General features: G+C 40.1%; 1 protein-coding gene across 10 annotated transcripts in view; it reads right to left on the reverse strand.

The window, feature by feature from the left end:
• Nucleotides 1-27,686, reverse strand: part of utrn (utrophin) — a 181,355-nt gene that overhangs the window by 66,121 nt on the left and 87,548 nt on the right. For all 10 annotated transcript variants that reach the window (XM_028605476.1, XM_028605468.1, XM_028605469.1 and 7 more), the window contains 2 exons: nt 8,105-8,277; nt 6,443-6,599 (listed from right to left, as the gene is read on the reverse strand). In XM_028605476.1, the coding sequence (XP_028461277.1) occupies nt 6,443-6,599; nt 8,105-8,277 (330 nt within the window). The remainder of the gene's footprint in view (nt 1-6,442; nt 6,600-8,104; nt 8,278-27,686) is intronic.

The raw sequence follows: 27,686 nt of genomic DNA on the forward strand, positions 1-27,686 counted from the left end.
TATTGTTTTAATACCCATATCACACAGCCCTAGTTTGCTTTATTATTTGTACTATTACAATAAATGTTGAAAATGTATGACAGTACAATTCTCCCATAAATACTTAACTGGCTCCAAAGCGACACAGACAAAGACACAGAAGGTTGTAACAGTGGCAACCCAAATCGTGCCAAGTAATCCCCTCAGTTAAAAACCACTGGGTATCCTTGCAGGTCAGGCAGACGACAACACCAAAGACCTTGCCCCAATACTCAAACGAGTCTTTTTAGTGAAACTTCACGCTTGTACTTACACTATCAGCGTCACACAAGGACACACTTTTCAGAGGGAGCAATGAGAGGTAAATATCAAACACATGTACAGCTTTCAGGGTAAGAATAAAGTTTCCCAGGTGGCCTATGAGTGATAAGACATGGCTGTCTATGTGAAAGATAAAAGGTGGGAAGTCTTTAATATGCTTTCCTTCTTTCTTTTTTTTTCTTTTCTTTTTTTAATAGTACAGAATATGGTCTGGGCCACTGTGATTTGTGAAGACCAGAGGAGACAGGACTCCCGTCAGTCCCACAATACTTACGGCAGCTCTCGAATGAGTGACTGTGACCTTGGTTGTTGGGTGTGCATTTGTGTATCTTGATGATTGTGTCTGTTTGGGGGTGTTTGTGTCTAGGTCTGGGCTTGTGTGTGGCCGTAGTAACACAGAAAACTCTTATCCCGGTGTGCCCTGTGCTGTGGCGGAGATAAGATAACATCACAACACAGCAAACAGGATTCTTTCCTGCTCTCAAAACCCTGCTATCTCAGGCTCTCTGCAATACCACCACACCCCTCATCTTCTCCCCGGAGGAAAATAAGCCTCCCGAACGGACCACTACAATATACTAACTTTCAACATCAGAATAGCATCTGACGGGGACTCAAGGAGCCTTCAAAATAAGGGTTCGCTAACATTCAAAAAAATTACAAATTGTCAAATTTTTCAAAAGGCAAAAAAATAAGTATTTTTAGATATTTTTAGTGGAGGAAAATGTTTGATTTTGCAACAGCACACACAGCTAATAAAAGAGCCTCAGAGTCTGAACATTTAATTGCTCCTTAGCCCTTAACATTTACTGTTATCTCGGAATAGCTCAAGGTTACACATAGGTGTTTATTGTTTGAAATCATACTCTCTGAAAAGCTCTACTAAGCTACTGCTTCCAGCTGTAACCATATTTAAATAAGTAAAATACCCAAAAACCCACATGTATCAGACTGCTTTGCAGCTAATAAAATAGTAAGGCACAGTTAAATAATAATGCAAACATTCGTTTTTTCTTTCAAATATGTATTGGATATGTCTATTTTACAATGTTGAGATACTGCCACTGCAATGATTTACATGGATTTTAGTCCATTGAAGAGACGTTTTCTGTTCTGTTTCTGTTCTCCTGGGAAAAAAGAATATTTTCAAATAGAATGCAAATGTTGCAAGGCAATGGAAACTAGCTGCAAACAGCATATTATATGCTTTTAAGTTGATATGGCAAACTTGTTAGCAAACAGCTGCTTATCTACACATCCAGCAAACACGGAGCAATTGAGAGTCATGTTTCTGTCCACCTGAATGTATGTCCAATATTCACTCTCTTCTTAGGTCTGTTTTTTTTTTGGTCTACAAGAACTCCTGAGGGAAAATATCTCTTTAGCTGCTCCTAAATGCTCCACTATGTAGTCTGTCTGCCGCTTTGTGCTGGACAGGCACAGCCTAGAGTTGGTTGTGAGAAATATATTGCTAAAACAGCTGCATACTGTGGCTGAAAACAACACTGATGAGAACAGGTGCAGGCTGTAAAACCAAAACAATGCGCTGAAAGACACTAAAATGCTCCATAGAGCTGAAGGGAACTTTAGAGTCGGGTGATATTTAAAGTATCTGTGGGTTCATCACTATGACACCTTGAACACAATGTTATTACAAAAATATTGATTATAATGTTTTATACTATTGAGATGTAGTGACATATTCCACTATAGTGGACAATAAAGCTGTAACATTTAGTAAGCCATGCCCTTGACTCAACTAAAACAAAACTGTATTCAGCCAGCAGGGCTGCTAGGACACAAGTCCGCCAACAAATGCAAAGGAAGCAGACAAAAACAATTACAAGTGAGGCGAGGCAACTGTGAGTTTAAATAAAAAAGTTCTGTCTTTCCTAAGAGATAAGGTAAAGTCCAGCACAGCACTTTAATCCATTTCATTCTTCTTTACGACCTGTCCGTTCAACTGCAAATGGTGCTAATCAATCACGCAGGCACAATGATTAAGATGGCTTCTGTAGTGGATTATTAGACCCTCTTCACGTTAGACAGGTTAATTGGGCCCTGCATAAGCATACTGAGAATGCTAAGGAAACCAAGTGAAATAAATTTAAATAGAATTTCACTTTGCCCGTTTGTCTTCATATTTATTCATTTTGAAACAATTGGAGGAGCGTTTGAAAAGACTGCACTGTCCAGGCAATGTGGACAAAAAGCCAACTGTTGCTGAAAGATAAGAGTTGTTAAAAATGCCCACAAGCACTTGGTCTCTTGTTCCCAATTCTTGAAGCTGCTAATTTAATGAAGAAGATTGATGAGTTTAATCAGCTGAATGCTGATGGAGGCCTTTTATTGGATAATTGAATGTGTGATTAATAAATGCTATTATAGCCATTATTGCAGGAAAAAACACAGACACAGATCAATAAATAGAGGAGAGAGCAGGAAGTCACTCAAGTAAGAAGGGACAACCCCCCCCCCCCCAAACACACACACACTTTTTAAATTCCTCCTGCGAGTTTCCAAATGAAAACAACTGCTTTCAGGCAGAATCTAATGCAACAATTGTGTTAGAAACTGAATATCCTGAAAACAGACAGGTGAAAGTGCACCATATTTCTACGTCTAATAACATCCTTTCTTCAATACAGTATATTTTCATTCTCTTTCTTCCTCTTTTCTCTCACTCTCAGTTTGCCACTTTCTGTCTATCACTTTCTTCGACGGTTCGGACCACTGCTCTCTCATATTTTTCTTCCCTCTGATTCTTTAATAACAGCAATATCCGTTGCTCTCTGTTGGGCTAAGTGGCTTAGCCTTTCTCTTTTATCTCCCCAAGTCCCCCAGAACAGAAAGAGGGGAAAAAAGACCATTTGAACCTTCTAAGCCCTCCATACCTCTATTCCATACCATATAGATACCAATTTCCATAAAGCTATACACATTTGCCCCATCACACTGCCTGAGTGACGAAATTGTGTGTATGTATGCGTGAGCACAGGGGGAATTGCATGTGCGTGTGTGTTTGTTGGTGTAAGCTGCAGCTCTCTGTGCTGCTCAGCCCCCACATCCCTCTCAGGGTCGGCAAGACATCCAGGCCAATATATTAAGAATACAGACGAGAAGGAAGAGGAGGGAAAAATATACCATAGTCAAAATGAAAAGTGAGCTGTCAACTCCCCTGTTCCATTATTTTCTTTTCCAGCATTCTCAAACCTGAAGACCTGGAGATGAACAAAGGAATGGTGAGAGGATAGAGTGCAAGAAAAAAGGAGAAGAAAGGAGATGTAAAGGCAAGGGAGACCAACAACAGCACAGACGCCACAGAGGAGAAAACGAGACCGAAGAGCTGAAAGAGGGTAATGAGAAAAGGAAGGTGAAAGTAGAAATGCAGGAAGATTGTATTCTCCTGCGGTTATTGTGTACTCTCTGTCCCATTCCTTATCTAATGGACCTTGTCTGATCTGCTGGGTTGAAGCCCGTCTCCGTTTTCTGTCAGGTTCTGAGAACAAGACACTGTGCGCGCCTCAACATCATCTCAGACCTCAGAGGACAAATTTTGATTAACCTGGACAGTTGTTCATCGTCGAATGCCGCAAAACACAGACAGAACTGAAACTCAGATATTGAGTTCTTGATTCCAGCTCTTAACTGGCAGAATATATCTATTGTTTCCCATAATCTTATAAAAAGCTTGTAAGAAAACATTTTTTCATCTCTTTTGTTCACAGATTACATATATAATGAGGGCCAGATCGCCAAATTGTAGTTACTTGCTCCCTGGATAAAGTATATTGACATGGTCTGGCATTGCCCTGGCAGCAATATTTTAATAGTATAACATAAGCTTATAACCATGATCTTGTTCTGCTTTTGAATGATGATTCTTCATTAAATCATTAAAATACTATACTTAGCAGGCATTACAGTGGCCAAGAAATTGATTGTCTGACAATGCAAAGAGCCCCAGTCTGTCTTTACAGTAGATCAGTTATCTGCTGTTCTCAATGTTGTCTTTAAAGTCAGAGGCTGCAAGAATGCTCCAACTTCATTTTTCGATTAATGAAGGATGAGGTTTAGAATTCCTAAAGTTTATAGATTTTTATTAAATGTGTAATCATTCTGTTTCCATTTATCTTCCCATGTCAAAACTTATTTTCTTTTTTCATTTTATTTCTTTACTCCTTTTTCTTTTCCCTCAATGTATTGGTATTGAGGTGTGTTTGATGTGGACATATCATATTTCAGCTTTTTGGAAACTGATTCATACTATAATTACATAAACAATTTAGTAATGCTTGTGCTAAGAATTGTTTGTGAAACTGTAACAAAACCTTACACATCCTTAAAGTAGATGCACATGCACACAGATATAAAAGTGCTTTTTTTAGGTGTATTAAGCATCATATACACCTTAACACATATGTGTGATGGATGTGTGCGTGTCCCAGAGGGTGACTGTTGATCTGTCTCAATGTGTCTGTGATCCTGCGCTCAAGCACAACAGCACATGTGTTTACTCTCAAGGCGTTTTGGGGAACAAAATAATAGTGTGTCGAACGGAGTGCGGCGAAATGCATTACAATGTCAAGAGCGACACAAACAGTGGTGGCGGCCAGCGGACTGCGAGTAAACAGTAGCCACAGGGTGAGTCATCTATCTAAAAGCAATTGCATGCCAATGCACTATCACAATAACCAGTAGTTACAATAAATATTACAGTGGGGAACACTGATGACAAATAGCAGCGATGACAGAGGTGTGAATGGGTCGGCACAATGAGGGTATTGATTGCTTGTTAGAATAACCGACACAGTGTAGTATAAGGGTGATAAATAACAACATTTCTAGGAATGAAATAGAAGGAACAACAACACTGATTGTGTAGTAGTGATTTTGATTTTGGTATTGGTCTTTAACTATGAGCTGATACAATTTTTTTTGTGTGCATGTTGACTGCTGAGTAACCATAACAACACTGCTTATTATTACCCATGGAGACATACAACAACATCATGGTGTTGTTATGCGTGACTGCTGCAATCTGTAGTTTAGCTAAACGTACTGTAGCCACAGTGCTGACCAGCCTGATGCTTAATAATGTCAGAATGATTACTGCTACCGCTTTACGATAACAGTACCTTCCTGTGGTTTCAGACCTGACTGTTCAGCAGATGTGTAGACTCTGAATACAGTAACTGAATGGATGTGAACACTTACACCAGCACTATAATATACTGGACAGCTGCCTGGATTATCAACTTCGGTCGTGGTTTTTTTCCAATATAAGGCACTTTGCCTCTTAAGCAATCTCAGACAGGCTAATCCAGTGCTTGGTGTAGTCTGGGACCAGTTTGATTCTAAATTATTATAGACTAACTACTATATACTGTTTATAATGGCTGTTTATACAGAAGACACTTTGGCATGTCACAGTAGAAGAGCAAATAATGTGTAAATAATTAAATGAATGACAGCTTAATTCTATGTAACTGCTTCACTTCCAGTGTCATGGCTTACTGGGACACTTCATGCCTGTGCTTCTCCTGTGGTGGTGGTGGTCATTCAATTCAATTCAATTTTATTTATAGTGTCAAATCATAACTGAAGTTATCTCTGGACACTTTACGGAAAGAGTAGATCTAGACCACACTATGATTTACAAAGACCTGACAATTCCCCCCAAGAGCAAGCATTTGGTGCAACATGTCATGTTATCAACATGATGCTTATTGAGATTCTCAATCAGTTGCCTTCAACTTAAAGAGCCTGCTAACCCACTTAGGTGTTTTGTTTTATTCTTACTAATAAGAACTCTGCTCAGGTTAAAGATGGGTAGGAATTATGTGAGATCACCAACTCCATTTACAATAAGAATGGTAAACTTCTCTACCCTAGGAGGAGCAGAAAATGAATAGGATGTCACAGTCTGTACACACCCAAAGAGTATTTAAGAAAGGTCTAATGGCACATTAAAGTAGGGCCTAATACTTTTAAACATGATTAATACTACTAGAAACGCTTGCTCTTCTGTGAAAAACTCAATAAAGTAACTTTTTGGAAACTAGTAGAAAACAATGAGGGACAAGGTATGATCAATCTTGTACAGCTTAGCAGGATTATTGCCTGTGGCGACAAAACATACCGTGCAGTGGTTTTGCTGTTGCAGCAGGGTGGGGACATCTCCTCCGATGGGCATCTGCTTGGCCAGCTCCTCATCCTTCATGCAGATCCACCTCCACAGCTCCTCTAGGAGGCCCAGCAGACGCGACCAGCGCTCAGCACTCGCCTCCAGATGGGCTCTGCCAACATACACCATTCGCTGAAACTATTATTATACTGTATGTATTTTCAGACTTCCTATTGAAGCATATCCAGTCTTGTACCGACAAATCAAAAAGTCTATTTAAGAGGCACTGAAGTAAAGCCACATATATTTACAAATGTTAGGAAACAGATTATATAAAAGGCTTATAGCTTATAAAAACATAAAAGGTGAAATTAACGAAAAAGCTTTTATTACTACAAAAACCTCTGTAAAAACGTAATCGCTGACCACTCAAGAGAGGTCGCTGCCCTTCTGGAGTACAGTAGATGTTATTCATAAAAGGGAACACAGTTGGCTGCTTATTGTGTGGGTGGTAGCATGCATTCAATATGTGTTGATTAGCACTTTTGTTTTTCTCTTCTCCTCTAATGTATTTGAACGATGTGTACAGAGACCTCCTATTGCCGCTCGTCAAGTTAGCCATAATTACACATGTACTGCAATTAAGGCATAATGGGCTGTATACAATCAACACACACAATGCCCCACCTCCCACACAGACTGATCTCTCACTGTCTATTATTCTCCTGCTTGTTTTCCTGTGGAACAAGTCCAGCCTATTATGTCTGCCCTGCTTGACCTTGACCCACAAACTCTTTCCAGCGCAGAATCTTTTCCTGCAACTTTTTTTTTTCCCTCCGGTTTCTCTTCAGCCTCTGCAACCTTTCCCCCTGCCCCTGAAGCTTTGTTGTGCTCCTCTGCTGCTTCTCTTAATCCTCCCTCCTCATCTTTGTCTTTGAACATCTCCATCTGGCCCTGTCAACTTCACTTTCACCTTTACTTTCTTCACCCACTGCATCGCCAATCTTATTTATTGATGCCAAGGTGCCAAGTGCGCCTGATGAGGCATTGTGTCTTCTCCTCAGAACTTTATGTGCTACTGTGGTAGAGCTGTGTTTCATCCCTGTGCTCCATGGTGGACATGTGGAACACAGGAGCTACTGTAAAACAACAGCCTATTTTGATATTTCACAACATGCTGTATGTCACATGTGGTTTTCCATGAATTCAAGACATGTGAGTCATGTTCCATCATGAAGAGGACTATGTTTTATTTTCATGAGCTGAGAGTAGTGAATGCCCCAGTCAACAGTAAGGGGGATATATTATGAGTTAAATGCAAAGTAAAGTGTATTGGTGAGTTAACAGGGTACAGTGGCCATTACTAAGTCTTACTATTGATTTGTGCTTAATGTACTTTTGCAGAGTGGAGACAAATCGGAAATATTTCTGGCTTCTTAGAGATTGAGTGCTTGGCGTTTCATATGGGATTCAGTGTTTGCAAACTTAAGCTCATGAGCTGTCTTTTGTGTTATTCTGTTTTCTTATTTAATACATGGGAATTACGCTGGAATTACACTTAGAAACTCACTTCTGCAATGTGTGATTCACTGGATAATTCAAATAGTGAACTGAGAGGTAAAAACTAGAGCAAACAAGCATTTTTTATTTGTAAGTATTGGATGATGCTTTACTAACCGGATGTTGGCTGATTTGGCCTTCAGGTCACTCCAGCGTTGGTTCATGTCATCCAGTCTGTGTTGGAGGAACACAGCTTCATCGGAGCTGCCCAGAGCCTTGACCATCTTCGACTTGTTCCCGTCCACACTCTTGTAGATGTCATTGTGGGCATCGATCTCAGCCTGGATGTCCTACAAATACATACACAAAGAAGAACTGTCACAGGTGAACACTTTTTCAGAAAAGTGTCGGAGCAAATTTACAGTCAAGGGCAGCAGTAAAGCAAGTTCATAACAAAATCACATCACGTGTTCTAGGCTGTCACAGCTGATTATTTATGAAACGAAAATAATGTTGGATTTTGTCGCAAGGACTAGTCTTGAGGGAGTCCACAGTGTACTGCACGCAACATTTCCAGAGGGCAGAGAAGTTTAAATTGTTATGACATGTCCTCGAGGTACTTTTTGACTCTTTGACTAATAAGATTTTAACTTCCACCCTTTTAACTGACTTCGAAGGCTCATACCAACCAGAAGCAAGTCCCAAGGTAATATCTGCCTTCATACTAATGCTGCATTAGGTTGTACAAGGGCAACACCAAAGCAAGATTTGCTAATTTTATGCTGGGATACAGTATGCAATACTAGTGTATTGAAGTGCTATTCCAAAATACTGTGATTATGTTGGTGCGGCTGCAGGAGGCCACTACATTCAATACTGTGACGAAGTAATATTTTTTCATGTGTGTGTGTCCTTAACAAGGCAGCTCTATTACACAACCACATCTCGAAGGGCTATGTGTGCATTAGTGTGTGAGGGTGGAACCACAAGGGGATATGACGCAAGCAGAGGATCCTGTTAAATATTTTATTTTTAGATGTGTAAAACTGCTCCATTCTCTCTCTCTCTCTCCCTCCCTCCCTCCCTCTCCCTCTCCCTCTCCCTCTCTCTCTCTCTCTCTCTCTACCCATTTGAACTGCAGATGAAGAAAATACTCCAATACCATATGGATTAAGCATACCCGCTGCCTGCAGCACAGAGACAGATTTGCAAATGGGACAAAATGAGTGTAGATAAGAGAAGTGTCACAAGACCTATAACCTACAACGTTATAGTAACAACAAATATATTTTGGTCATTGTGTGTGAAAAGACCTATCTAGGGTGCCTGCAAGTGTTGCCTGTGAATCCTCCTCATTGTTGCATTACAGATTGGAAATCACTGTATGCAATCAACTTTTTCATTTTACAATTACTGTAAAACTGTCTTATCTAGGAAAATGAAATGAATGTTGCTGCACTGTTCTTTTAGTTTCTGCAATATAAAAACAAAAAACAATTACGAAAATAGATTATCAACCATTAGTGTTCTCAGCTTTCACAAATCGGTAGATTAAGTTAAGGACGTTTGTTTAATGGATACAGTGTGTACCCAATGTGCCTGAAAAACATTCCAGCCAAATCACACACATGTGACAAATAGCTACATACTAATGTAGATCATATACAATAAAAGGAAAAATACTGTAATATATAAACTATAATAAACCACACCTCTGTGAACTGAGTTTTTTTGGTGGACAAATACAGTCCAGCTACAGTAAAACCAGACTACACACAAAACAACTATCAATCCGTGGAACAGTGCTGCAATTTTCTGAATGCCAATGGCCATTTCACAAAGGCTGAAGCAAATCACTCCTCTGTGATCTGCAAGGATAATCACTCACTGGCTTTTTGACACAAATCAAATGCCTTTTAAAGGTCATAGTAGAGAGAAAGAGAGTGAGAGAGAGAGAGAGAGAGAGAGAGAGAGAGAGAGAGAGAGAGAGAGAGAGAGAGAGAGAGAGAGAGACACAGATAATTGTGTCCAAAATGCAATGACCCTTACTTAGGTGAAGCCATGTTTGTTTTTAGCCTTTAATAACTCAATTACTGTAAAGTTTTGCATTGACTAATTGGGCCTAATTCTGGGTCTCATTTTATACTAATTCTCTCTCTGCATGGTAGCGCTCTCTAATAACTATTAAAACAGGCCAGAACCGATTATTCCATTTAATGAGTCTGATAATGACTACTCAGACCTCATAAAGTTCACTACATTAGGTTGACAACTACAAACACAAGGGGAGATAGAGAATGAACGGGGACTGTTTGTATTCATAGTGTTTCAAAGACTGCATTCAAAAGCCTTATCAACCTCATTCCAATCACAGAAGGCAAGCTCTCATTAAAAATGCATCCTAAAATCAGTAGATGTATACCTGTTCAAGCTTTCTGAGCAGCTCCTGCAAGCTGAAGTTCAAGCCAATCATGTTGGAGTATGTGCACAGACTCCTCCCGCTCCCTCCAGTGCCTACATGTTCTCTACTGTCATACAGGTGGAAGGTCGGCAAGGAGTCAGCACAGGTACTGTAGGTAAGTCCTCCAGTGGTTACGGTCAAAATAGATACCTTCAAGTTCAGGGCTCGGATCAATACTAAATCCAAAGTACGAACAAACTTGAATCCAACCACAGAGAAATCCGGCTTTTGTAAAAAATTTAAATGCAAGAGGGTCAAATTGGGGGTGCAGTCCCAAAACAGGCAATATACACACTTCACACACTCCTTGGCAGCATTTGTGCATGCATGGCGGGGGGTGTGCTCGCCCACTCCCGCCACATGTTCGTAGCATCCTCTTGGGAAAGGCAGCCAAGCTGAGAAAGGGGGGGGACAGCTACCCTGCAGTCATGCTTCAGAGCTGGGACTAGGATTAATGGGACGATTGGTGCCACTGGAGGTTTGACAAGGTAGAGGTAGAGAGGCTGGAGGCTGACAGCTGAGTTCCTCTGGCCAGTTATGTGGCACTAAAACTCTGACAGAAATCCAACAAATCTTGGGTGGAGGTCTGCAAAGCGTAGATAACGGTTTGTGTCTTGAGGGACGGGCCGGCTGATGTAAACCTCTGAATGGCTGAGGACAGGTCTGGCTCTCTCTTTCAACTTTGATATGCTATCCTTCCTTCACTTCCCCTCTGGGCATGAAGGAAGCTGTTTACATGATGTCCGGCAGTCCAACCCAGGGCAGGGCAAGTATTTGCTCTCAATTACTCTGATAAAAAGCACTCTATTCCTTCCAGTCACACAACTCTACACATTTCAAGAGGAGATCCAGCAGCACAAAGATGCACATCGTTGCCTTGTCGTTCCCCTGAGAAAACAGGCTCAAAGAGACAGAGTCACCTCAGTGTCTGCGAGGGGGGGGATCTCGGGTCTCCAGCCCCGGTCTGGTCTCGCTCTATCACACCCTCCTAATCACTGCCATGACTGGGCCACTTAGTCAAAGAATGCCTTCTTCTCTTTCTGGAGCCACGTGTTCGCAGGGAGCTGCCTCAAGACTCAGCGCTGCGATCCTGGGTAGGGAGTTAGACTCGCTGGCCTCTTTGAGTCAAACGTCTGTCGATTACCTTCTCTTTGCGTTGTGAGAAGGAGGAGAGATTGATGAGTTTATCATTCTGTTCGTTCTCCCCCCTGGGCCGAGAAAACTTCTTAAAAAGTTACGTTTCTTCTTTGGCTTTTTTGCTCCGTTCGGGGGTCACACAAACACCTAGGCTGGTGTCCACATCCCTCTCTCCTCTTCCTCTGTTGCTCTCGTTCTCTCTGGCCACTCACCCCACTCTTTCACACAGCTGTTTATTATTTTGATCAGTATCCTCCCTTTCCCCTCCTCTCTCTACCTCTCTCTCTCTCCCCTAAACTAACTCGACACACTACACACCCACTTCCTGAGGCCTGTATGGGCAGAGAGCATGGCAGAGAGGAGAAAAGAGAACTTCATATGAAATTTTTTAGTAAAGTAAGGATTAGTTTTCAAACTAATCAAAAGTAATAATGGCTAAAAGATGGAAGTGATGAATGTGAGAAAGTGGGCACATTGTAAGATGACAGAAACAGAGGAATAAAAAGAAAAACTGTGTCGGGGACGGTTAAAAATTAAGAAAGTGAGGGCACAGGGCCAAGTGAACAGAGCTCCACTAGCAGAATGTTCTACCTGTCTAGCTTAGGGGTGATGAAAACATGGTTGTTTTTTAAAAGAATAAAAAAGAAAGCAATGGGAGTTCAGAATGATGGAGTGGCTGGGTATCAGGACAGGGTAGATACACCATTCAATGTGCAACACCTCTCCTTGACAGCTCTTTTCAAAGAACTTTTCAACTCCGAGAACTACTGAAGACCATTACAGTTCAGGTCCCACAATTTGAATACCATCACCCTGCAGAAGACTGCAAAGGTAGAACAAAGGCCAAATGCTTTAAATGAGTCTATAAATAACATGTTTGGAGAGGCTTGGGTCGCGGCAGAGGTCTATGTTAAAGAGATGCAAGTATGACATTAAAATGCATTCCATACATTAAGCCTGTATGTGGAAGTGTTTGTGTGACTGTGTGAGAGTGTGTGTGTTGGCATTTTGAACAGCAGGGAAGACATGTGGTGTGCATCAAAGACACACAGACAGATGGCTGTCAAGTGAGAAAAAAAAAAGATACAATACAATGTTGCATATTCATAAGAGAAAGACTTTGAAGTGCACTTAGCTAATTAAAAACATTGCATACTTGAGGCCCTTAAACAGCATTTTTGGATGTATGCCGACAAATATATACTATTTGAGGGTTCTACAGCGAAGGATTTGATATTAAATGGGGAAAATTGACACATCTGACAAGCATAACAGATTCAACAATGATTGGAGGATGAGATTAAAGAGGAAAAAAAAGAGATCAAATAACCTTTTTGTGAAACATGTATTTGATACTTAAACTTTGTGCGAGCATGTATATACATATGTTACTGTGATTATATGTTCATTTGTATGTATTTATTGTGCTTGTATAATTTTTTTTTGCTTTTTGTTTCCCCCTTCATTTCATTATGCAACATTCTGATACTTGTAATAAAAAGTAAAAAAAAAAAAAAAAGACTTTGTGCAAGCAACGCATTCACAAAAACAAGCACTTATTAAAATGCAAACACACATATGGAGCTTGAGGCAGGAGACGTGGGGGTAAATGTTGGGCTACTAAACTAAGCGATTAGTACCATTACAGGGGTAAGAATGTAATGCTTCCAGTCCCTCAGGCAAAAAGAGGAGAGGAGAGAAAAGTTGACTGATTGAGAAAAGAGAGGCAGTGATGACAAGAACCACGGAGTAACACTTATACCAAGAGGAGGACAGGAAATAAACATGACAAATAAATGATAAAAGTGTATGATGGAGAGTCAAGAGACAGAAAGAAAATGGAAAGACGTCACAGAGAAAGAGAGAAGAAAATAAAAATAAAAGAGAAGAGAGACTCCAGAATGAAATTTTTTTGGGGTACATCTGCCTATAATTCCTATAAAGGATTAAGAGGAAAGAAAAGGTTGAGGTATTTAATTAGAAATTGAAAGATTTACACAGTGTAAAATCAGAATTACCCAGAGTGAAGGGAAATTTTTTTCAAACACGAGCGTAAGATTATGTACAGGTCAACTGTCAAACCTGTTCTCTCTGTCCTCTCCATCACGGTTTTGGATGCTCTACTTTTCTGTCTGCAGTGGCCTTTGAATCTGACAGACAGGTACTTTTCTTAAACCTTTAAAGCTGCACAAATCAATATTCATACAATGACGACAGATCAAATGGCTATGTGTACTGTGAATGGTGTTACTCAGCGACAAAGCCACAGAGAATTATGGAGTGTTTCAGGATCTTTTAGCTCATTATTTAGGTTCTATCGCCCACCACTTTCTTGTTTTCACTCTCACTGCTCTTTGACCTCCAATCACAGCAGGCAGCAGTTTTCAGTTAAAAAAATAAGTTCTTGATAAACATGCTGCACGCTACCTGCCTAGCTCCAAACAACAAGTTAGCGACTAGCTGGTGAACATAACGGAGCATTTAGCGATTAACGAGCCAGATACTGGGTTGGTTGGTGGGGAGAAAAACAGAGCTAAAAGGACAGTAAATATTGGACAGAAAAATGACTCCAGATGTAAATAGGCAACTGTTTGCACACAACAACTTACTGTAATAAGGTATAATAATATAAATAATATGTCAATGTTGTGCTTACAGCTCAACTTGCTGCTTTTAAGTGGCTGAAAATGATTTATTGCTGTTTTAAGTAGAGACATATTTGTGTAATAAAAAATGCAACTACGTTGTGTAGCTTAAGATAACTTCAGTGTACCAGGATTAAAATAAGTAGTTCATAAAGCTGCAAAAGCTGTTAAATCGTGTCAGTCATTTTCTACTTTCTTACTCATCCTGGCCAAGTGCATATAAAGATATATATGTAAGATATAAGTATTTTATTCTTCTACTAAGAGAAGTCAAAGCAGAAGAGACGCTACTCAAAGAGAACAATTTGGACAAAAGAAACAACTAAAAGACGAGCAAGGATACTGAATCTAAAATGTATTTGATCAAATCCTCAAACAAATGCAGCTCCCCTCGTCTCACTATAAACCACTTTGGCTTAAACAAAAAATAAAGAGAAGAGGAAAATGTGAAAGAGTCAAAGAGTAGCAGCTGAAAGAAAGGAGGCAGAGGCAAAACAGTTTTGCTGTCCCAGATGATATCAGGAGGGAGCAGAGGCTATACCGTCCAAATAAAGTTAGGCAGCCATATCGCTGGATCACAAACACAAACGTGGCCATATAAACACAGACACACAAGAGCCAAACTGCACTTGCAAACCTATGTACCATGGTATAGCTCGGAGGCTATTCCCCAGTCGGATCACTTAAGATTCATTCAATCCCATCTAATCCAGACTTCCTTACTCTGCAATGTACAGAGTCAAAAATCAATGTAGCATTCCACTAGAATTCTCACAAAAAGGCCACATCCAATGAAGTCACATCCTGTGCCCCAGGTTATCACTGACACTCCTCTTCCTGTTGGGAGGGAAGCACCCTTCTGGGAAGATTATGTCCCTGATTGTGTATACTGTACTCTGTACTGTGTGTGTGTGTGTGTGTGTGTGTGTGTGTGTGTGTGTGTGTGTGTGTGTGACAGAGTAGTTAGAGTAGTTCTCTGCTGCTGCTCATTTGGCAGTACAACAAGCTTGTTAAACTGTGGAACAAATCGTAATGGGTATGAAAAGATGAAAGAGCTCTTTCCTGTATGCTGCTTTGCATTTATATGTATATAAACTTCTATTTAATTACTTGTGGAATTCAGAGCACAAGACAAAATAAGAGTTAACTTGCAAAACGTAATGTGCAAAATAATCTTTTTTATCGTTTTTCTGATCATTAGGAGCCAAAATCGTAATCGCGATTACAATTTCAATTAATTGCACTGTGTCTACCAGGAAAAGAATCATCTGACATAGGACAATCTATTCTGGACCACATACACATACCTTATGAGTCTGTATGTCCACACAACTCCAGATCAAAATAATTTAATAATAATAATTTCTTTAAAAAAAAAAAACACAAAAAACAGAGCGAGTAAAGTGTAATGGAAATGAGCACAATGTGAACAGCAGAGGCAAAGCAATAAAGCATGTCCCTGAGTCTGCAAATTGTTAATGTGCCCATTAGAAAGACACTGTATGCCACTCAATTGACAGCTGACCTCCATGTGGTGTGACAAAGCTGCCCTTAGAGAAAGACAACTGTAGTAAATGGTCACGCATATCACTAATAACTTATTCCAGGGATCCAATAATGGACCCTGAGTCACATCCTTGTAATCGTAAGCAAGAAAAATGACATCCTGAATTCATATGTAAGCTCCTGAACAGGGAAATTGAAATTGATTAGAAGCGCTGTGTGCTGTTGTCCGATAATCAGCTATTGATTTGGTGGGGCTTTTGTGTTTTTTTGTGTGTCTACAAGACTCTTGGGAGATGACCTTAAGATTACGGTAAAAACAGAGACTCTTAGAAGCTAATCCTAGCGCAAGACATGAACACAGTGGCTTTGGGGTTGTGTGTCTATAAGACCGTGTCAGCGGTCGGCACTAACAAATACATTGCATTTCCTGTGACTGCTTAACAATAAAAGCCACTCTGTGTTTCACTGTGTTAAATTAATTTAGCTCTCGGTTAAATGAAAAGTAAACATTGAGGCAAATATCAATTAGATAAAATTACAACCAGTCACGCTGGATCAAATTCATCGAATTCAGGAAACCATTAAAACTATTATATAGAGAGGTCATTGCAATGTAAATACATTGAATGATTATTGCTGAAAAAATGCCAGCCATTAACGGATGAAACAAGGTATGATTTTATAAGAATCTTAAGGATTAAAACTTCAACAGTTCAATGCTGAAACTGCAGTCTTGAATATGTCAGGAAATAACGAATCCCAGGATAACAGACCCTTTTAAGCAACGGATTTCCAGTCATTTATTTTGAGGAAAATCAACTTGCTGAATTGACTGGATTTTAAAACCAGAGGCCTGCTGAGGGCCATTATCATCCTGCTCTTCACGAGTGTTCAAAGACTTCTGCCCCTCCCTCTTTCCTTTTATCGCTGCTTTCCTCCTGCAGGGCATCTCTTTCACTTTCTCTCCACTCCTCACGACTATTTCATGTGCTCTGCCTCATGGGACCTGAAGATCTTGACCGTGGTGGGTGGTCTGTCAGCACGTAGCCGCAGTACACCACAGGAGAGAGAAGAAAAAACAAGTCTCTGTGACGTGATTGCTTCTAAAGCTGCTGTCGCCTCCACAGCAAACAGAGATAGGAGTACAATTATCCCATGAGCCCGTCACCTGCTGCGTTTGGTGGGGACGAACGGGCCCTCGAAAGGTTAGGTGACTGCACCAATTAGACGGTTGCGCTAACAAAGTGCTGTTTCCCGCTGTAGAAGACCACGATGTGAAAAATGAAAACACAGAAGAGTTATGGAGCTGATGTCAAAATAATGGACTCTCATAACTGAGACCTCCCAGTTGGAGGGCAAAGATAAAAAATATGAGTGATGATAGAAAAGCATTAACAATAAGTGGTGCAATAAACTCTCTGAACATATCTTAAAATCTAACCCAAACACACAGATGGGAAAGGAAGAAAATGAAGAAAATGACTAGCATTGTCATCATACTATTGCAGAAGACCTGGCCTGGAGCGGCAGACAAGATGAGAGAAATGAATGGAGATGATGATGAATTAGTATATGCTTAAGTGAATGAAGGGAAAAAAAGTAATGAAGAAAAAGCTAGAAAGACAGCAATAATATCAGTAAAAGAACAGATAGTGTCATACCCTCAGGAAAGCTAGAGTAAAGACAAATGTGAAGAAGGTGAAGCATTTAGTTAAAAAGGCAAGCCAGAATTACCGGAGGTTATTTTTCTATTTTTATTTTAATTGTTTGTTTCGAGATCAGAGAAAACAGATAGATGAAGAACAGGTAGCGTGAGAACGGGTGTATTCAAAGCTTCCTCTGCCCCCACCTCCACCAAGAAAATTTGTGATAACCCCCAAAATCCATCTGGTAATCCTATACTTTCCTGTGAGCTCACATATTCATCAACATCACCATTACCACCCACACATCCTCTTTAATATACTCCCTATATCAACTCAATATGGTTTGAGAATGTTTGCGGATAAATTTGCATGATAAATATTAATTCTGCCCTGTATCAGAAAACCTTATCTTTGCCTTCAAGCAGATAACTGAAAAAAAAGCAAAAAACATTCCTAGATACAAATATGATGACCTAAGAAAACCCTGGATACTGATGAGATGGTATAATCTGACCCCGTCTTCGCATATTGTTAACCATTGCCTTTTATTGAAGTTGGAGACATGCCGTTTAGATCTGGTGTTTTTATTGAGTTCACATTGTCCAAGTCGAATTGCACAGATGAAATAACTGCTCCATCGATCATATAGATTTTGAGATGACGTCTGGATACGAATTAGAGCTTCATTACAGTTAAAAATCTATATATAATACGGTTCCTGTTAATTGAACACTGTTTGGATCGATGACCACAACGAACTGAAACTGAAAAGATGTCTATGAGAAAACAGCTAACACATCCCTGTTGGGCTCGGAGTCAATGCCAAATAAAATGTGAGCTGAGATGATGGGTAAGATACATAAGTATCTGATACTATGTGTTACGGCGGTGTTCAGTGAATACACAAGAGAGTTTGGAATAGCTGTGTTGAGGATACGAGACAGTGATGAGTCAGCGATGACACTGACATAGTAGGCGCGTAAGTGTATGACGAGTTCTTTATATTGCAGTGCGGTCTCTGGTTAGCCAGCCTATGTGCTTCCTCCACACCCCTGCTTCTCCACCCTACCCCTCATATAAACTTTTCATCCCTTCTCTTAGTCATATTCGTCTTCCTCCACTGCTCCTGTTAACTCCAACTCCTCTTTCCTCCCCTCTCCCTCCTCCTCCTCTATCTCTCACTTTCAGCACCTCTATTTCATCCCACTCATCTTTTTTTCTCTCTCTATCCTCCTCCCAGTTAGTTTATTGCTCAGGGAAGGTGAGTGAGCTATCTAACCTCTACAGGTTGCCCTTCCTCTGAGCAACCCCCCGCCCCCTCCCCCCCATGCCCTCGCTACTACCACCACAACAACAACTGGCTGACAGTTGGCTTATTACTTCCTGGAATGTTTACTGTACGAGAGCCGTCTAGGCCTATAGCATCACAGTGTTTTCTGTTGTGCTGAGCTAAATTACTTCAGCCATCACTCATGCATGACTCCGGTTCGAGTTTATCTCTTTATTTGTCCTTCTCTCTTTCCTATCCTCTGCTTCCCTTTTTCATATCTCTCTCTCTGTCTTTACATCCACTGCATGCGGCTATTTCAGTCCACCATTTTGAAACCGCCATTGTTGAGTGAAATTACTCATTTCATGGCGTGTAATCTACAGCACCCTGATATCCAGTGCACCCGTCAGATTTGGAATAGATTTGACTCAGTGTCGTCTCAGCAGGAGCGCATTTTTTGTCCTTGTCTGAAACGCTTCAATTCAAGTTCCATATTCAGCCTCCCACTGTGAAAGCATTACCAGTTTTGATGAATATCATTAGGGTACAGCACTCCCTGAAGATGGTTTGCACAGTGCAACAACTTAGCACATGACGTGGACTCCTGAGCTCAATTTTCTTCCTATGGATGAGCACTGAGGCGCCTTTATTCACTCCACTGGGCATTAGGTGAAAATAAGAAACCTTATTTTCAGGACAGTGTGTGTCCTGCGCTCCCTATGGTTTCTCTCTCAAAGCTTTTCATCTCTAGAGATACCTGTCTCCTTTTCATCAGTGACAAAAGCACTGTTCTTTAGTTGTCACCATAAAAAAAAATCAAATCCTTAAATGAATCATCTTTGCCCATTTTCTCCATCCTCACTTACACAGATCTTGGTTGTTCCCTGTTGACTTTCACACTGGCAGAACATGGGGGAATAACACCAGCTCAAGTAACATTCTTCATTGCCTTTTCAGGTTTCTCTACAGGGATCAGATCCAGCTCTATAATTGTAAACCATGAAGTCAGGACAGTCCACTCCAATCCAAACTTGCCTGTACTACTACTCCCTCCAGAGGAGGAATCGGGACAATTTGAAAGAACGGTTTTCACTTTTCAGCATGCATACCTCTACTAGAGTTCGAGAGGAGTCGACCAACAACACCAGCAGACTCAGGGCTATGCTGTCACTTACAGCATTCAGCAATTTTACTGAGCTCTCGACACAAACATTTTTCAAAGCTGTTCGATATACTAGTTGGCCAATTACTGAGGCATGTTCTATTAAGTAAATACCTTTGTAAAACAATGCATCATCACTCCTTAACAGATCAGAGTACTTTTGTCTGAGCTACAGAGTGATGCAGATGTTATAAAATGGAGATTTCATGCAGATATATCTGTCGGCAGTTGATAAGCTTTATCACTTCACAAAACTCTTAACATTAAATTCCAGCAATTATTCATCAACCTAATTAGCTACACTTGACTAAATACACAACTTGGTCCTGCTACTAATGAGACGTATTCTGTCAGACGTAAATCAGATTCACTGGGCTAGAATAACTCCTACATTAGTTTGGTATCCCGCGTGATGCCCCCCAAAAATGTAACCGCCTACGTACTCTAATCAAGAAGATAAGAAGACAAGTCAGTGATGTGGCCTAGGTCGTTATGGGGCACTCCCAAAAAAGAGAAGCGACAGGGTATCATTAATCTGACAACCAATCAGGTTTTATAGCCCATTAACTCAGTGGTACATAACAATTGAAACAACAAGATGCCATTACCACTAAATATCAATGTGAAAGTTGTATAGTCATATACTGTAGACAGGCATCATGCCTATAAAGCCAGACAATCTGCCGCACTATAGGTTTACGCAAACGTTATCTTCTAATGGGTTCGAAAGGTTGTCTCCTGGTGTGACATGTTTATGCTCGATGGTGTTTTAAGCCCCCGACGTCTCCTTCCAAGGTAGCGCTGTGACCGTTGACTTCAAGGCACCTAACTCTAACCCTAACCCTTGCCTAATTCTAGTGCCTTCCAGACAGCGCTGCCTGGAAGGAGACGTTAGGGGCTTATAAAACACCGATAAACCATGTTTATGTGACGTTGTTTTGGGGAAATGTAAATTTAAAGTTGTTTATCTCTGCTGCTCTTTGAACTGAAGTTACAGAATACACTATTGTGTGTGCTGCCATCATTCTTTTCAACACACACACACACACACACACACACACACACACACACACACACACACACACACACACACACACACACACACACACACACACACACACACACACACACACACACACACACACACCTTATGTCATGTAGTGATGGGACAATGGCTGTTATCAGTTTTCATGATAAAACTCAATCATTTTCTTTCCCATGGGGACAGGGTCAATCGAGGACAAGCAAGGGTATCGATACACACATGGACGCACAGATGTCAGATCAGAATGGAAGGATGAATACATTCAACAGCTAAATTATTTAAATGAATAGCTGTTGAATACATTCAACAGCCAGTTCATTTAAATGAAGAGCTGTGATGCAAAATGCATCTATTTTGGAACAATATCAGCTGTCACGTGTTATATGGGCGTCTTCACAAATCCTGGCAATGGCATTTTTAGGGTTTTCAAAATCCAGTACATTTCCACTTGTAAAAACTGTTTGTGGAACAACAAAGGATAGAAGAGAGGAAAAAATATAATTAAAATAAAAGATTTTTAAAAACTATCTTTTTAAATAAAGAAATTATAGACCTGGATGTGGCCATGGAGTGTTTTTTTTATATAGTTATTCTAATTATCAAGTGGATAGTCACACAGTTTAACATTAGGAGGTGCACATATTTTCACGATTGTACATAAAATGAGCCATTAGATAAACAATTAATTCGATAATACCCACTTCTTTTGGATAATTTCTGCAGCAGCACATGCCCAATCAGCACAGTAGCCATTAGTGAAAGGACCGTTTTGAACCAGAGTACAGTGTCAAATTTAAGAAAAACTGACAGGCTGTAAATGAGCTCTCTAGGGGCCACACAGTGTTTGACAGGGCCAATTATAGAGGATTTGCCTCTTCTGTGTATAAGCACACAAAGATTGATGGTGTTACATAAATCGGTTCTGAAGTTACAGGCCTTTTAATCACAAGTCACACAACCCTTGATCAATCAATGAGAAAAGTTCACTCCTTCCTCATCCTAACAAAGTTTGTGCAGATCCATTTATAACGATATAAGATAACCCAACAAACAAACAGGAAGGGATGAAAACATAACCTTGTCCAGCTTTGTTTCTGTATGCATTACACTAATACCTGACCTCAATGTGGAAATCAGGGCAAATGCGATCCATTTTCATTTGAGGAGAGGACGTGGTTGACACCACTTTGAACTTGCACTTACAAGTACACCAGAGGGTTATTCAAATGAATCTGCGAGAGAGACGGGCAAGGTGGGGAGAGAGACGTAAAGATCAGAGAGACAGAGCGTGTGTGGCCTGAAAAGACTGACATTTCCTTTTCGCCACGATTCACACAGAGAGAGATCGTTTTGAGCCTGAACAAAACTATACACATCCTGCAGTTAGATCTGTCTGCGCCTTTTGTCTTCTTCTCTTTTGACTGATCAAACAAAAGCCACTCTTAGGAGTGGTGTCATAAGACGAGTGAGACTCGAGCAAAGAAAACTCAATTAGTCTAATTAGAAGGATAGACACAACTAATGATTGGGCAAAAGCAATATTGAGAGAGAGAGAGGAATGCTGTTGGTGTGTGTACGCATGGCAGTGTGTGTGTGTGTGTGTGTGTGTGTGTGTGTGTGTGTGTGTGTGTGTGTGTGTGTGTGTGTGTGTGTGTGTATAAGCACACCACTTAAACACTGTGGGATATGTCTGCTACCTAAAAGAAGTTAATGAACAAACAACAGCTGCTTCATCACCGAAGAGCAGGAGCATGAGGAGTGGGAGGAAAATGAGAGAGATGAGGAGAAAAGGGAAAGGAGCACTGCTTGTTCTCATCTGGGCCTCTGTGGTGTCTGCCATGGATCAGTAACTCAAATGAAGACAAGAGGGGGGTTAGATAGGGTGAGAACAGTGGCAAACACACACACAGATTGGGCCAGCCCCGTGGAGGCTGCACCGCACACTCTTCAAACAGCACTGAAGGAGACACAAATGTTATGTAAGTGTGCCTTCTGACTTCAAAGCAACAGACGGATGCAGATGTTTGTGTTAAACATTTTTTCTGCATGCCTGGGAGATCTGTGCGAGTCGTGCTGGGTCCTAACATGACCAAGTGAGACCAGCCATATAACATTTGAATTGATAAGAGAATAATGAGCTAGTTAGCATACCTGTCATGAATCAGAGACTTGGTACATCTAATGCAAGTCCAAGTATAGATTAAATCATAACAAGATTAAGTTAGAAAAAGAAGTGACAGATATTGCATCTCATGAGTCAATTTTCTTTTTATTAAAAATATAACATTAACAGGTTTCATATGAACACTTCTGACCATTACTCATCACTTTGGGCCAATGCCATTAACAGACAGCAGCAACTTTTAGATCGTTATTGCATCTGAACTGAATAACGAAAACGTTTTTTTGCCCAGTGGCTTTACCGGTATTTGCAAACTGGCATAACATTTATGCAGTCACGTCTCATCGTTAAGAAGAGGGAACAAGTTATCGAGCAAACCCAACTCGCTGACAACAAGAGTTTCCACTTACTTTCCCTCTCTAAACTCGGCCTGTCATTCATACAATCCATTACTCTTAAAGTCTACACTTTTTCAACATAACACAAACTGCTGATTAGCTTAAGGCACCAACAGCTGCAGAGTAACAAAAAAACTCCTTGAGCAGTGTTTGTTATATTAACATAGAATCAAGCGACTCCCTGCAATGCAAAAGGGTTGCTGGTAGTGTCGATCCAACTGAGAATCAACACCCACCCTACAAAACATTTCACCTTTCAAAACTGTGGGCAAGCACCTCCACACATACAAGCTCACACAAGACAATTTTGTTTGCTACCAGTATAGCACAAAATGGAATAATCATCTGAGAAGCCAAAGGGACACAGTTACTTTTCTTTGAGCTGGACGACCAAAACAGGTTTATAATGTGAGAAAATGTTGGACTTGAACTACACAACAAGCAAACAAAAAGACTCCAACGGGAAATCTTTGTTCTCTGTTGCTGCTGCACAAGTAATGTTGGGTAAATGTTCGCTAACATCGCAACCGTGTATCAGAGAATGTTTCTCTGGTTTGTTTTGGAGTCTACTTTCTACACCCTAGTGGTCAAAATCACTTCATACAGCTCCAAAGACCCAACTACTTTTTTTACCCCACTATTAAAAGAGTGTTTTAGATATGACGTAACTCAAGCTGGATGCTGTGCCTTTAAGTTGGATAAGGATTAAGACAAACAGATAGAAAGTGATAAACACAGAACAGAGGGGACTGATATCAGTGTTCCCTCAAATGTTTTTTTTATGAGTATTCTCACACACACACACACACACACACACACACACACACACACACACACACACACACACACACACACACACACACACACACACACACTGTCATCCTTTTAATCTATAAGTGCTGCCTTTGATCTCCCTCAATGAGGAAACGCATATTCAAAAGCAGCAAGAGCGAGAGATGAAAGGCCTGTCCAATTATGGTGAACTAAAGCGATCCCTGAAATATGCAGTTGTTCACAAAACACTTGTACACATTAGTTTGATACGCTGCGAAAAGTCCATACGCCAACATATTTACAGCAACGCAGACGTCAGACATCGTTACGAGTACAGAAATGAATCCTGTTAATCATTCAAATAGAGAGAAAGCACAGTTTGACACATCATTAATACAGAACATTGCGACTGCAAAGAAAAACAACACTTTAATAATAGACTAGGAGACATGGTAATAACTAAGTGAAGTGTCTTCATGAAGCTTACTTATTGACACCTGTTTGGACTGACCTGGTCTTGTCTATTATTGCAGCTACACTCTAATCCTCTTGGTTACACACAAACATATCTACCATCCTGACATACAATAAATTACCAGTACACACTTAGTGTTATAAACACACATCCTCAGAGCTTCTTACAAATATTTAAAAAAAAAAAAAAACTAAGCTACTCATGTACACCAAATTACTTTAGCGTGTAGTACGTATATAGTTAACTTTCGATTGTTGGCATGGCATCAATTCTATGCATAATTTCAATGGATTGTTCTTCATTCAAATGGATTCTGTGGATTATGTGTTAGCTTGTCATCAATTTCATGGTTTGTTTCAAAGGCTATTCTAATCATTGAGGCTTCTGCTATACAGCTGTAGAGATGCTTTAAATAGAGCAAAAAGCTGACTTGTCAATGACAACTAAAACAGTCCTGTTTTCAAAGGACATTTTGTATTTGGTAATCCCGGAGTAAAGAATTACCAAAGCAGCACATGTAACATTACAAACAATTTCAATGGAAGTAAGTGTACTTAAGTTTGCTATAAATAACATCTGTCATGCAACAAGAGTCTAGTCCTAATATCAGCATGCTAAAATTACCAAAGTTAACATGCTGATGTGTGACAGGCATAACTATTACCATATTCATCAACATTTGGTAGTCAAAAGGTCAAAGGATCACCAAAGTCATTAGTATACGGCACATCTTCTGGGAACCATGCATGGCTGTACTGGATGATATATTTTAAAGGATAAGTGAAAATATTGTTAGTCAAGGGATCAGCAAAGCCTTCAGGAATCATCTTCTGGGGACTTTTTATAGCAATCCATCCAATAGTTGAGATACTTCAGTCTGGATTAAAGTAGTGGACAGACAGATGTTTCCATCCCTAGAGCCATGCCGCTAAAAACATACAATATAATGCAACTGTTCAACTAGTGGGTAGTGGTTTCATTCAAGGCATGAGCTTATTTCCTAAGAGCTCTTTCCAGTGGGAAGGAATGAAATAACCTTTCATCTAATATCATCATCTAAAAGCAATGATAAGCACTGTAATGTAGAATATACTAACAAATGCATTAACATGTTTAATGCAGTTGTTTTTAAGTGGTAGTAATAGCCATCTGGACTAAGTGCAAGATGACCGCTAAGATCCATTTTCATGCTTATGATTTGCATCTATTTAGTGTTTGAGGGTATGAGTGGTGTGAGCAGCATCTCACCTTTTGGTACCTAATTAACCCACTCTGACCCCGCTATACATTTAGCAGCTGTATGAAAAAGAAAAAAAGAAAAGAGCACGACTGATTCAATGTGAAAAAAAGTGTTTCATTTTTGTTTGTTGCCTTGACAGATTCAGTAGTCTGCAACAGAAGGTTGATGACAACAAAAGCCAGCCGAAGGCACGATGGGAACTGATAACTTTATAGTGCCAACACAGATACTGTAAATCAGAATGAAAACAGCAACCAAGTAAAAATATAAAAGCACTGAGGCTGCAATGGCTGCAACATTAGACCTTTGAAATGCATTGTATTACACCCATAATCAGTGAGATAGAACTTCGAGAGAATGAGAAGTCAAGTCTGAGTAATATGAGGTGATTAGTCATCTGTGGAAGGTAGACTATGGCCCCGCAATCTACTATTGCTGAGCAAATGGAATATATTCATAACATGACATCTATATTAAAATTCAAGACATACTGGTTCTGTAGTTCTGCAATTATAGAAGCGTGTACATATTGTCCAGCAGTGGATGCTGTCCACAACATACTGTAAACTATAAAGGGTCAGTCTGCTTTACATGATTAGCACACAGTTTGATGCAGTTAAAATAGCAGCACAGCTGTGTACCATATATTAGCATAATGCATGTTTCTGACTGGCAGTGCTTAAAAAAAAATAAGAATAAGAATACAGTTCCCCTTTTTAATGAAGCCTGAACTGCTGAACCGTCCTCCCTGATGATAGCAGCCTCTATAACTGAACCTACTATGTGGATGAGATCCTATTTTTCCAGCTAAAATAATGAAATAATAACATGCTTTGAAGAATCCAGGACATCCTGGTGATAGATGTTTACCATCACGAATCTTCCAAACACACACTTTTTAAAAATTCTATTCACTGTGTAACGGCCTTAAACAGAGTTGGCTAAAAGCAGAAAGTACAGTGGGCACAAAAACTCTCTGAGTGAAAAGAAAAAACAACTGAGTTACCGTTGATGTTGAGGCAATCTGCACTCAACAATCTGATTGAGTGAAGGTTAAAAAAAGCACATTACTGGATTTTATTTTTATAACCAAATCTAAGGTTCCAACACTGCACTTATTTTTCCCATTATTCTCTCTCCACCACCATGACTGACATCAGATCCGCTTGGAGTCTGACGACAGGATGTGATTTACGCCCCATGCCTCTCTGTTAGTCCACTTAACCCTGACCGGGAGAGTTGTGACGCAGTAATTGGCTTGACTTAAAGCCCAATCTCTAAATCACATTGCAAGCAAACTTGCAGCCACACACACACACACACACACACACACACACACACACACACACACACACACACACACACACATTTTACTTGACCTCTTCTTCCTGATACAGCATTCTTTAGAGATATTAGGATGCTCCAAGGTTTCAAAATTGACATGACGCTAACAGCAGCCCGTGCTCTTTCTCTATCACACACAAACAACAAATATACAAGCTAATTTTTAGCAAATGTACTAAATGCAATGGTCCAGAGTAATGGTCAGCATTACAGAATTTCTCTTCCTAGGAAGCCAGTATTGATTCAAATTCAAAAGAGGTGCTCTAAAAGCTTTAGGCCAATGCAGTGAGGCTCTCTCTTCACCTGTTTTTACAGTTTTTTCATATTGTGGTCCTGCAGATGCAAAGGCTCAGCACTGCAGCACAGTGAAGCAAAATACAAGCTCCAAACTCTACTTGTAGCTAAACATTTTGAAGAAAGACATACAGACAGGGTATATACCGTTCTGTGCTAAAATGTTAATGCAATGTCTAGTGCAATGTAATCACAAGGTTGCTTTTAGATATTTAAAGCCTTTACCATCAATCTATGAAC

Source organism: Perca flavescens, chromosome 18 (assembly GCF_004354835.1).
Source record: "Perca flavescens isolate YP-PL-M2 chromosome 18, PFLA_1.0, whole genome shotgun sequence".
NCBI lineage: Eukaryota > Metazoa > Chordata > Actinopteri > Perciformes > Percidae > Perca > Perca flavescens.